A 13358-nucleotide genomic window follows, 5' to 3' on the forward strand; every position below is an offset into this window, starting at 1 on the left:
CAGACGTTCACCGGCAGTGGCGATGCGAGCATAAACAACCTCCGTGGGAATTCCCGGTAAGGGAGGTTGTTAAAGCACATCGAGCAGACGTCCCGGCAGCGGAGGTCGTTCACGCTCATCGCCGCTGCCGGTGAAAGTCTGCGCGATGCGCTTAGACAATCTCCCGTGCAGGCACTCCCCCCGTGGGAAGTGCTGGCAGGGGAGGCTGTCTGAGCACATCCGAGAGTAGGATACGGGTCCCCTGCACCGCTGCGGGAGATCTGTATCCTAACCCCGCTGCCTGCCCGGGGCCCGGGACTGCATGTCCCGGGCGTCGGGCGCTAGACCCCGAATATAGGCCGCACCCCCACTTTAAAGACTTAAAGTGGGGGGAAAAAGTGCGGCCTATATTCGGAGCCAATACGGTACTAAGCCAGTCACTGAAGTGGTAGGCCTACACTACATCAATGTTTGCCTTAGTTTTATAGGGGTTGTACTGCAGTATTGTCAGTGTCTGGCTCAATGTATAGTAATAGGCACACATTGAGGGTGGTAGAGCTTAATCCCTAAGTATATAATAAGTTATGCTGTACCACCGTCAATGTGTGCCTCAGTATATAGTGATAGGTGTTATTCTGTACCACTGTCGGCTCGTGCCTCAGTAAATAATAACAGTTAACCTGTACTACCGTCAATGTCTGCCTCAGTACATAAAGATAACAGTTGTCTTATACCACATCAATGTTTACCTCAGTGTATAATGATAGATGTTATGCTGTACTACAGTCATGTTTGCCTCAGTATACCATGTTAACAGTTATCCTATACCACTGCCAACGTTTGCCTCAGTATATAATAATGGGTGTTATGCTGTACCACAGTCAATGTCTGCCTAACCATAGAAACTATGCAGTTTTAAAGTGTGAGGGGAGGAGGGGGGGTGCCACATACAGGATCTGCCACAGGCGCCGAATACTCTAGGTGCGCCCCTGCGTTGTGCGGCAGTCAGGCCCAATGGCTGTGCGTCAGCTCTTCGTCCCAAGTCTTGAAAGGGGTGGGATGAAGAGCTGAGGCCGGCCGCTTTAATTTCATTAGGCGCCGGTGGAGTGACTGCTGTACGACGGCCGCTTTCAATGTCGCACGGCGGCCGCTTTTGGTGGCGCAATGGGCCACTTGACTAGACTTGCCCCCCAGGCCTTAGGCTGCCAGATGTCAATCACTTCCCGTGGGTTATTTATGCAAACTCTTGAGTTTCATTGAACAAACCACCGGTTGTAGAGAAGGGCCTTTAACTATGCCAAACGATGTTCAAGAATTTCTAGTTGCTGTAAATGCCTTTGCCCAAAATGGTTAATTCACCAACCGTCTCAGCCTTCCATACAGGGCCCTACTGAGCTCTTTGCAAGTATTAAAGGTAGCTACGCATGCCTAGTGAACTGATAGATATGCTTTGGAAGCAGAGTTCACAGAGCTTAGTCTTTGCGTATAGAGATGTGCCTAATATATCGGTAACGCACTCGAAAAAACTAAAACAAAAAAACTATCATAGAACAGAGTTTTATTGTTTGGTGAACAAGACAGGAGCAACTTTTGGCTAAGGAATGTAAAAACAGCACACGTTGAGAATGTACACAGTCGGGTTAAGCGGTGAGGCATCATACGATAAGGGATATGGCAGGGAACTTTGTAGGGTCTCAGTCATCTCCTCCACACAGGTTTAGCAGGGCACGCTGGTAGTCTCCCTTTGTGTCTTGCTGCAAAGAGAAAAAAAAATTGTAGAAATATGAACTAATTCCAGGTTTGTACTTCTCATTCTTTATTTCTAGGACCAACTACTCAACTGCCATAAGCCACAACTCATGCTAATCGGCCTAACGCTTGGGAATCTGAGTTCTTACACTTTTAGAAAAACTCTAGCTGCTGTAGAAAGACTGTCCCTGGTCTCATTTTTCTAGAAACTAAACTGATCAATGCTACGGTTTGAGCTTTAGGATAGTAGGGATGATAAAGAAACCAACATATGCATGATATGCCTAATGATGCGAATAAATGGAATTAGCAGCCTTTATAAATACTGCAGGGGTTGATGTAGCTTTAAATAATGTTAAACATTTAGCAGTCCTGTTCTCAACTATCCTTATGTGCATTCCATACAAATGTTACCAAGACCAGCAACATTACAAAATTAAGAAAAGATTGCCAGTCCAACTAGGGACGGAAGTATCTCCTGTAAACATATCTTCAAATGTGCAATAGGTATTCCAATGGTGAAGAGTAGGCCTCTGTCCAGGAAATAGCCCAAAAATACACACACCCCTCTGCATTTTCTGATGTAAAATACCTTAGACAAAATATCATGATCTGGAAATTGACATAAAATGTAGAAGGTATTTTATATCAGAAACACAGCTGTGTATATTTGGCATATTGCCTGGAGAGAGTCCTACTCTCCCCCATCAGTGGTACTTATCCCCGAGGACTGGAAAATAAGCTTATTCGTTCATTATCTGTTCTAATAAAGCATGTTGAAATTGCAAACAAGTCCAAATACATTTAGCGTGTATTCCTCGTTGGTTCTGTTGCACTGTACCACTTACTGTATAAGACCAGTCGCACAAATTGCCCCGGCGAAGTGAAAAAAAAAAACAAACCACCCTGAAAACGGCATGATGTATATCCTGGTTGCTGGAGCACTTACCCCAATAAAGTAGTGCAAGGATTTGCCGTACTTCTTCTTGAATTCTGATCTGATTTTTAGCATGTCTAGTTCACTTCGGGAAACCATGATTCTGATCAGAATTTTGTCTTTGGTTCCTTTGCCCTGGAAGAAAAATGTTTCAGGGAGAGGCGTTAATCGCAGGTCACTTGACTCTGTTTATAAGAGCAATTCTGGGTTTAACCATTAGATGTGTGGTAGTGAACAGGGGGAGAGCGCCATGCATTAAATGCCCCCTTGCTTCAAGCATCACAGCATCAGCTACACCATGCTCCGCTGGAAAGCATTGGGTGCTGTATTCATGATGCCAACCCTAGGTGCCAGGAGGTGGTTTTCTAGTCACCATGGTGACCTGGCGCCCAGGGGTTGTCGATAGCATTACATCATAGGGCTTAGTAAAGTGCTAATTCCAACCTGTGCCTCTGACTGCACTCTGGAACAAATGTCTCTATTGGTCTATTCAAAATTATGGAGGTTAACATTTTTTGCTCCTAAATATGGCTTGTTTTTGACTTTTTCATCCTGCCTATACATGGGGAACTGGGATAATGTGTTTGCCTATTACAAGCCTAATACTCCATCAAATTCCGCAGTGCTGTACAATGGGTAGACCGGACGTAACACATAGTATATAACAACAATTTAACTGGCAGAAACAGATGAACTATCTAGAGGATTTTGGCTGTTTACCTGGACACACTACAGCCCATAGGTGTATTCTAAAATGTAACGGGGGCATTCCAATTTAAAAGGACAGTGTGCTACTACGTAACTGACTCAACAGTGAGTACAGTTGCTGTAGGTTAAAATGAAATGTTTAATGAGGCGCTACGGCCACTATTTTATGAATACATATTCTGATCTATTTTGCATGGCCTCTACCACACACACAAATCCACAGGCGTTGAGCAGAGGAGGATAAAGGAGACATAAATCCAACACCAATAAAAATGAATGCATCCATCAATTTGAAAAAGTACATTTTGGGTCTCTTAAAACCTGGGGTAAAATAAAATACACATTTTACCTTCATAGAGTCATGCAGTCTGTCGGCAAAATACAGAGGTTTGTTCTGGATGCACTGAACTGGAGCAAAACAAAAATAAGGTCAGAAAAAAAGGGCATAATTGGATTACATGTACAGGTTTGGTAATGTTATTTGTTTAGTGTGATTTGCACAAATTAGGGTTTCAAACAACAAATGCTTAATGAAACAGAATCCAAACGTCACCTGTCGTACCAGAAAATAATTCCACTGAGTTAGCACTAAGACTCACCAAGATTCAGGAAAGCGTTTTCCAGGTCACCTTTCACTTCTTTCTTGATGCTTTCCTGCATGTCATATGGACTGTAACTCTTGTACCTTTCAAAGACTGGAAAACATAAATACCAACATTATTAACAGCAGTACAATTGTTACTCATGTCAGTCCCTCGAAACACTGCTTACACTGGCATTCAGTAAAATAAAAAAATACTGCTTTATATAGTGCACATCACAGATTACAAAGAATACTAAAAAGTCAAGAAAGCACAAATGTGGGCGCCAACAGTAAGATTCTTTCAGCATGGATTTAGTTCTGCATGTACCTTTCTGAAGGTGAGGAATGCTCCTTTCTGTCATGATTGTAATCCACTTGCTCACATCTGTTCCCTTCCTCTTCACTCCAGCTTCATACAGGTCCTATTGGCAAGAAAGTAGATCGTCAAAGTTGAAAAGATAGTCCTTTCCTCCTACATGATGGTATATGATGCATTTTAACCCTTCTACATCTGAGTATTCATTTAATGTTGAACTAAAATGCATTACTAATACACTGTTGCTTGTACATAACTCCGTGTGGCTTTATAGTTGAAGTGTTGCAGGAAAGAGTGGCAAATTAAAAGTAAGCAATGTCAAAGAGGTTTTGTTGACAGATTTATCTATTTCAGTCTACAAGAAGCTGCCGTTTTAATAGCACCCGCATAAAGCACTTACCCTGGCGTCTTGGTCAATCTTTTCATAATCCACCACTGAACCCTCTTCCTGTCGCTTGCCCTGCAGGCAAACATTTTAGACAATGAAAACTGACACTGTACCCAGAACAGTCAGAGAACAGGAAATGGTTATACAATTAGTGTTTTATAAAACTAGATGATGCTGAGAGGGAAACCTATAGAAAACACGTTTTGTTTTTGAATATTATGATCCAGTGCAAGTTGCTGAAATATCCCAATATCTAGTGTAAGTGTGTTTTTATATATTTCCATATCGGCGTGATTTTTTTTTTTCCTGCTCTATAAGCCACTGACAGGTTTAGAAGATCCATGTTGAGAAGACTGTTGTGGCTCCTTGCCACACACTACTTTGTACCTGCATCCCCATAGCTCACCTTGGCAAGAGCCACCATTAATTTACGGAAGTCACCAGATGTGTCGGAGACTATGTCTTTTTCTAATTCTGTCTTGTATACTGCAACATACAATAAAAAAAGGTTTATTGAAACTTCAAGGAATGTTTTATATGCAAATTACATTTCAGTTTAACTATTACAGATCATCATTTAAACATAACTAAGATATTAACATTTAGGAGCAGATAACCTTACAGGCGGGTAATGTAAAGGAGGATTTAACACGCCCAATGCCAGTCGCTAATAGTACATGGTCCCTTCGTATACAGGCAATAAATTCTAGAATAGTGTAGTTCCGCATTTACATCACTAGGTGGGTCCCAAAGAACACCGAGAGGCTAGTGGTTGTGAGAATCGGCTGAAACTTGTATAAATAGCATGCACTCACACTCTCTGTAAGCAGCCTGGATGGCGTGAAGCTCTTGGTTTGTCCTTGAGCAGATAATTTCAATGAGGGTATCTTCATCTGTCCCCAGACCCTGGAAGAGGAGCAGGTGTATGGTTATTTTATATAGCGAAGCTCAGATCCATTTAACACTCTACATCCAGCGTAACCTTCTTACACCAGAATGCACGAAGCAGTTGGATTATATAAAGAATCTGAGATGGCCCCACTGCCTTTTCTCCCATTTCCCTGATGCTTATAGGCCCTGCACATCTCAAAGAGAAGTGGAGAGCTCCTAGCGCAGTCCTGTGAAGAAGTCTTCTGAACTCCACATCCATGCATGTTAAAAAAGAGCACTATTCATTACACAATTAAACCAAGGTTACTGTGTTAAAAGTGCAAAACTGATCGGTGGAGATTGGCTTGTTATGATGCAAGAAGAGTTGGTTGGAAATTCTGTTTCATATCGCCATACATCAGAATGGGTAATCTTTAAATGTAGAGATTACGACCAGCATTACATAGTCTTCCCAATACTCTTGCAGAAACTGCAAGAGACAGCTCACTCTTTAAATTAAATATCATCTTCCCCTCATGAAGCCAGATAAACAGCATCTTGTTTACTTCATACTGACAAAGCAAACAATCAATATGCAGGATCATAACTGTTTACTCTTCTATAAACCCTCAGGCGTTGCATGCATTTTTAAAGATAAAACCAATCCACAGTACATCGACATCACCCGCTACCATCAAATAAATTCTTACTTTCATGGCCGATTTCAGCTCTGATGCGTCATATTGTGGTCTGGTTTTCATTAGCCCCAGCATTACTGTCTCTAGGTGACCCGAGAGAGCACCCTTCAGCGCTGATGGCAGGTCCTGCAACAAAACAGATACGTGTCAGTACTAAAGCCTCTCCTTTCAAACAGAGATATACAATGCGGTTATCCGATGATCCAGAAAATATGAAAATAGAGCTGAACATGAAGAATATTAACTGCTACACAAGTGTTAAAACTTGATCATACAAGGAAAGCAAAACAACTTTGCGGCGTAGTTAACTTATCCGAAGTTCTGAGTGCAAAGCCAGAAGCCAATATCGACGTAGAAGGGTTAATTATCCATTGAGCAGCCCGGTACAGTAAGGGTCCAGAAAGTGTGAACGTGAGCTTGTGCTGAATAGCTACCGTTTACTGCCGCGATCAGCAGCTCAAATATATGTGATCAGCAGCTTAGTAAACTGCCGCTTTAATAATAATAATAATATTGATTTTATATATATATATATATATATATATACATACATACATACACGGAAGTCATGCATAAGATAAGCATTCACTGTTATGACAGTTAAATTCTCACATATAAAGTATGGGACAGGAAATCACAATATCGAAAGCTACAACCGTGCAGCTCTTATCTGTTATCTGCGTATCTTAGTATTGGCATGTGTGCAAACTTAAAAATGGATTACGAGGATTAAATCTATACTATTTATATAGTGTCTCAGTTTGCACCAATCATTTTTAATAATTTGATTAAATGGCACGTGAGCAGTGGGAATTTTCCGAGTGTGAGTGCTCATGAAAAAACTCACACAGCGAGTTGAACTGGAACACTATTTTTTTATTTTTGTTTAGTAAAATAATTTTCTTAGATTTTTTGCAACAAAAAAATGTAGACAAAGGATAACTGCGCACACCCTGTCCTGAATTTCATAAACCAGATTATGCTCCAGTTGGATACAGTCAGCTCGAATTTCTCGACCCAGATCTGGCATCTGGGAGACATTTCTTGGCAGCAAACATCTGGTTTACAAGCAGTTTTTTTACAAGGCAAATACACTGCTTGCCAGAAAGTCTGTAATGCGCTAGATTTAGTAAAACCAGAGGCTGAATGAAGGCTTCAAGACCTTCTCGATAAAAAAAAAAAATATATATATAAATATATATATATATATATATATATATCCTCCATGTATGTAATCTGCAAGCATTGCACAGATCAAACGCTTACCTTCTTAGTTCTCCTCTGGTAGGCAAATGCTATGTCTTGTCTCTGTTCATTACTGCGGTTTGTTAAGATGTTGATTATAGTTAATTCGTCCACACCTGTAAGAAGGAATTATTTACAGTCAAGAGTATGCTTGAGGGGTATGTTGGTGCTTGGGTATTAATAAAAATTCATATTTCCGAACACTATCTGTACCCTTACCTGAAAAGAAGGTTTCTCATTAAAAATGTCTACAAGCATGTACATGGAACACTAGCTGCATTACATGTTAGATACTGGAGTGGAGGAAAATAGGTAACCAGAGAATATGTATGAAGATCTTTATTCTAAGCATGAATTCATGGAGTATTGATTGCACAGAGCATGGAACATCACATCCCAGAATAGCTCCCATAATTGGGTTTAAAAGCCACACAAGAGCTTGGTTCACCACTGGTAATTGCAAAGGCAGGAAGGAAACTTTTTAATGTCCATCAGTGTGCAAACAAACTGGAGACGGCATTAAATATAGAATATGTAAAGCAAGCAAACAGACTATGAAGGGAGCATTAACCTTTTGAACACTAAAGTAGAAGAAGACGTTGGACTGTCCACCGTTAACATAAATGGGTTACTGCAAAAAAAATATCTAAGGAAGGAATAAGGGACCGTTTCTTCACGAAGTTTTCCATGGCACCGTATGGCAGGGGATGTCTATGGAAAAACAGGAGGGGGCTGCTAAACCATGAAAGCCATCACCATGGGTCCAGCCTAACAATTGGAGTCATTTCCATGAAATACAGACTCACCGGCAATTCCGAGGACAGAGGGGTGTAGGGAGAGGCACCAAGTCAAATAAAACAAACTGAGAAAGGGAGGTACAGGCGGCAGCGCGGGACAGAATGTGGAGTACCGGGACAAACACTTTCTACTTAAAGCTAATTGGTTGCGTAAGTCTGATTGCCTATACAAATCACTCATTTTTGCGCAATGTTTGTCAGTTTTCCTTGGCTTAAATAAGTACCATCAATAGTGCCATATCCACAGAAAGGACTCATACTTATCAACCACAGGGCAAAGATACATTTGGATGAAGTAGGGCAAAAGAAGCAACAGGGGATTCATATACTAAAGCCCAAGTTGGACACTGGCTAAAGTGAAGTGTGAAATATCGCCCCTGGGCGTAAGACCAACTCGATTTAAAAAAAGGGAAACTATGAGGGCACGACACAAAGTTTCCATCATGGCTCCTAGATAAGTCTGGATTTTGTGACCACATTACACTAACCTTTTGTCTTAATGGCAGTTTCAATGGCCGCAGCATCCTTATCTGCATCAAAATTGGTGGATGGTTTGACTGTCCCACACTTGGGCAGGCTTTCACTGGTTTGCTGATAGAGAGAAGGTGAGATGATCACTCACAACACACAAACATCGCTCATAAAATCACTGCACTTTCTGCCTGTACATAAATTATAAATACGGATGCCCACCCTGTACGTAATTTCCTATTATTATAATAAAGACTACTCATTCTCAATACACAGTCCTTCAGCCATTAGGATGAATGTCAGCACTTGTGCAGCGTGGCTGTTTGAGTCTATCATCCTGCACTGTGACAAAGGTTTGCGACTGTACTCAACTCTCCTGACTTGCAGGTAACGAAACTTAACACATAGCAGACCCACAACACGGCCCAACGTAGCTAGGTGTTTCACTTAAATCTTCAAGATGTAAAAACAAGAACATTCTGGCCATGATGTTGCCTTCATAGTATTATTACTGGACACAAGCGATTTTATACAGAATTTCCTAACAGTAAACTTTATCCCCAGAAGATCCAGTGATCGGGTACTTACTCCTCCTTCCAGTGTGAGCTTGCCCAAGATTTCATGAATCGTCGCCATTGGTATGGATGCTGAAATATTTAATAAACATGATTTAGAAACACAGGGAACACGGGGCGTAACTTAACAAGCAGCTTTAGGAATTTATCTTTGTTATACCTTCAAAACTAGATTTATGCATGCTTTCAAATAAGAATATCTGAGTTGATCTGAATCACACAAAAAAGTCAAAATATTTATAAGAGAAGGGCAACATATTCATTTAACAGAACCAAACACCATAAAGTACAAGAAAAACACAAAGTATTTGGCTTCGTAACTAAAAGAACTGGTCATCCAAAGAAGACAACCTGTTCAGACACAGGTATGTTTAGAACTTCCTCTGGAGCTTATACCATTCTTGAAGGACTGCCACATGTATGTCTAAAATGTCGCTGTAGGCATGATGACTTTATGAGCAGGAATCAATCGTTAGTCACACTTGAGCATTTTATTCATTTTGCTCCAATGGGCTGAGGAGCAATCCATGTAATGGTAAATAATCTGTAAGGTATGGAACACACAGGTGTACGTCGGTTTTTTCAAGGTGCTTTCACAAACTTCAGAATACATTCGCCCGTACATTTTTTTCCTCTAACAGCAACGTAGAGCTTTGAGACTTGCACTGACCGTTCCTTGCCAGTGTCATGTTTGCCTGCTAAACAGGCTAGTATGCCGTATCATGGAAGTGGAAGATACCGGGTGATTCTGCAAATGGCATAGAATAGAAAGGTGATCTTTGTTATCCAAGCGTGTGATCTTCAAATGTACAGCATTGGAGATCCAACAATGTAGAAGAACAAGGAGCACTAATGTCCTCTGAGAAAGGTATTCCTGTTCAGACACGTTGCTCAGACTGGTTAATATTTGTCTAATACAATAATCTGCCACAGAACTTGTCTTCCACAAAGCCGACTGCAGAATTTCATAGGCGCTGCCACATGCCGAGGCTCAACATGGGTGCGGTCTTGACAGGCGAGCATTACCAATACATCCTGTTCTTCTACATCCCTGACAGTAAGACAGACACCTTAGAAGGTGGCAAAACGTACTACTGTTAGTGTGAAGAATGTAAGAAAAACCCATTTTCAGGAGCACACCTTTATACGTGGTGAAGTTAACATGTATTACAGCAAATGTAAAATCTCAGGTTTTATAGGCAGTTTCTTTACAACATACAAGCAATGAGTCTAGTAGATTATAACAGCTAAGAATGGGGAAATGGCCTTCTATTCCACACTGTGTATTAAAATGAACTTTATCCATATTGGACTCCGAGAAGAAAGACTATTGAGGTTGGCGATTACCATTTGGATGGACCAAGAACATCTTAAGATGGGATCTTAGAAAGGTTGCAGGGCCATAATGTCCTGATAGCTGATGACAGCAGACCTATATTAGTAAGCAGCGGGTAAATGATGCCGATATTACAGTTCTATATTTACATGACCAAGAAGGCTAATTAGCAATCATAGAAAGCAACAAATTAAGAGACTAAAAGGTGAATGATGGCTTAAAGCAACAATTATTAGTTATATTTTCCTCTCCAATAAAAGTCTAATTTAAATTCAGCACACATCTGTACTAGCACTTACCTACAGGGGAGGTGGTGCAGCGCAACTACTCCACCTAACAAAGGCTGCTGCAACACGATAAACCGATAAACAGATCAGGCGATCATTCCAGCATCCTATCCTCCAAAATGGTTAAATTCCACCCACTCTTCAGTCTAAGCAAAAGCTTAGCAGGCTCCATGCCAACCTTCACCCCACCCCAGCCATTAATCACTCCGCCACACCTACCCCACAACTCAAAGGCGTCTGTCTCTCACACACATCCTCAAGTTACTTTGCAGAGAATGAGATCTGAAAGAAAGCTCTCATTCTGGTGGTAAATAGCCGATCGTGACATGCGGTTTTACATTTTTAGGCCAATGCAGAAAAACAATCCCAAGCAGTCTGGAGGAGTGTCCAGACAGGAGAGGAACCCATGGCATTAAAAAGTGTCTTCCACAAATGCAGCTCCATATTAACACCTTTGGAGTCATATCCTGGCCATTACCCCGAAAGGTTGGCTTTGGCTAATGAGATAATAATGGTCACTTAAACCAGGGAAGGTCTGCTTTCCCTGAATGCGGAAATTTATTTCTGCCACAAGTATAACGACAGCAGTTCTACAACATGTAGCATTAATTGATCTCACCGAGCGCAAGTAAGAAAGGCAAAGCAAGAAATGAATGGCAGCGCCACACCTTGGTTTTCTGATTTTGGCTTAGACTACCCCGCTAAAGCCATGTTTGAAGATGTGCATTTCCCTCCCACTACGCACAGCATCATAGCGTGACTCTACAAACACACCAGCCCCACGGTCAATGCAATTAGACACCCCAGGCCCAAAGGCTTAAAGGACACCGGTGTGGTCTACGGCTAGCCAAGACCCATATAAAAGGCCTTCCTGGGCTTACAATTGATTCTTACACCATATGATTGACTTAAGTACTTCACATCAACATTTAACATAACTATTTTTTTTTTAATAACAATACTACATATAGTTTGTACTTAGTGTAACTGATAAGAAAAAATAAAATATAAAACAGAAAATATTTAAAATATAAAAGAAAGTAGAGCTCTGTGGCAAAAGGTAGCAAATCCAACAAATGCCGTATCCCTTCTCAGCACCCCACCCTAGTGGTACAATAACTTAATGGTGAACAGTAATCACGCCGACCCTGAGGGCTGGAAGTTAAAGTACATATTCTTATGTTATACATAAAATGCTGGGTTTAATACAATCTGGGCAGAAAGATTTTGGGGTTAAGTTACACGTTAATGTGTGGCACGTATGGAAATGATGTAAAGAAACAGATCTGCCTTAAAAGATGATGTTTGGGGCAGGGTGGGCATATGCCCATTAGAAAATCATATTTTCCAAAGATAAACACATCTGGATCCCAGACGTCTGGAACAAAAACATGGAAAACGCTGCCAGTCGCTGTATGCATCGAGGGAATGATCACTGCCTGTACTTTGATCTTAGCACAGAAGTGCTCTTTAACTATATCATATGTTACATATCATACCCTTTAACTCTATCATACGATATGTTACATGCCAAGAGGATCCAGATGTTATAGACACCATGGACACCGTACACACAAATTTCGCCAGAAACGTAGTCATCGCCAAAAAAAACATTTAGAATTTAGCCATTACTAGCAGCAGATACTTGTAGGGCATCTCAAATGTTTTAGTAGCTGATGCTCTAAAACCTCTGCTGGAACTCTTCACCTCGGATCCACAACTCTTTCTACAGGTGTAGAGAAAATGCGGCTGATGATCGCTACAGGGCTAAGAAGTAGTTAAAGGCTTCCTTGATCTGTTACATTGTTTTGCTTTTAGGGCACCGATCCCAAGAGGATATGTAGTGCACCTACCGAGCCAGGAAACTCCACCCGAAGTTCCGTTACCGCTATGTAAGAAACTCTGTACATCGCCCAAACTATAAGCGAACAGCAGCAACCTTATACATGCGATGTATACATGGGATGTTCTGCACCTGCAAACTACCCGAGGGGCAGCAAGAAAACTGCCACAAGGAGGGTGTGACTTCCAGGGTCCCGGGTTGGCTTGGAAGAAGGGCCACTTTATCAGTGATGGGGGTACAGAGGACAGAGCCTCCGGCTTACATGTGCGGGATGTGTGATGAGGGTGAGTAAGGGGCAGGGATTCGCTGTTAGGTAGGAGGGGGTGTCTTACCTGTGCCTTTGCAGCTGGAGACGAGAAGCGGCTGGATGTGCAGGGAGAGAAGTGAGCGCTTCAGCAGCCGGGCGTGGCTTTTAACAGGCAGCCACGTGTAAGTCTGCCCCATTGGGGGGTACGCCCTCTAAGACCCACCCAAAGTACCCGACCACGCCCTCCCTACCCGTCCTCTGCACCGAAGAAGCTTCCCTTCAGGTCACCCACCACCCGCAGCCACTCCTCGGAGCGAGTACTGCAGTGG

General features: G+C 41.8%; 1 protein-coding gene across 2 annotated transcripts; it reads right to left on the reverse strand.

Annotated features, from left to right (window-relative positions):
* Positions 1-1673: 1673 nt before the first annotated feature.
* LOC149297684 (annexin A2-A) lies at positions 1674-9377 on the reverse strand. 2 transcript variants are annotated; one of them, XM_089488305.1, is made up of 12 exons: positions 9330-9377; positions 8759-8861; positions 7495-7589; positions 6241-6354; positions 5476-5566; positions 5067-5146; positions 4673-4732; positions 4285-4378; positions 3973-4068; positions 3723-3781; positions 2678-2800; positions 1674-1733 (listed from the first exon to the last, which is right to left on the reverse strand). In XM_089488305.1, the coding sequence occupies exons 1-12, from the start codon at positions 9375-9377 to the stop codon at positions 1674-1676; spliced, it is 1023 nt and encodes a 340-aa protein (XP_089344431.1). The 2 variants fall into 2 exon arrangements, with proteins under 2 accessions (XP_089344431.1, XP_089344430.1); XM_089488304.1 differs by having other exon boundaries at positions 8759-8878; positions 9320-9377.
* Between the last annotated feature and the right edge of the window lie 3981 nt (positions 9378-13358).

This window comes from Sceloporus occidentalis, unplaced genomic scaffold, assembly GCF_023333645.1.
Source record: "Sceloporus occidentalis isolate IW3139 unplaced genomic scaffold, rSceOcc1.0.p SCAF_37, whole genome shotgun sequence".
Taxonomy (NCBI): Eukaryota; Metazoa; Chordata; class Lepidosauria; order Squamata; family Phrynosomatidae; genus Sceloporus; species Sceloporus occidentalis.

What these genes read in the sequence shown, in the direction of transcription:
- LOC149297684 (XM_089488304.1), bottom strand. Translation starts at nt 9,377, where the DNA reads ATGGCGACGATTCATGAAATCTTGGGCAAGCTCACACTGGAAGGAGGA. An exon ending in ACCAGAGGAGAACTAAGAAG is followed by an intron (nt 6,355 to 7,494) that starts GTAAGCGTTTGA and finishes GTTTTGTTGCAG; the next exon opens with GACCTGCCATCAGCGCTGAA. An exon ending in AGATTGACCAAGACGCCAGG is followed by an intron (nt 4,379 to 4,672) that starts GTAAGTGCTTTA and finishes TCTTGCCAATAG; the next exon opens with GACCTGTATGAAGCTGGAGT.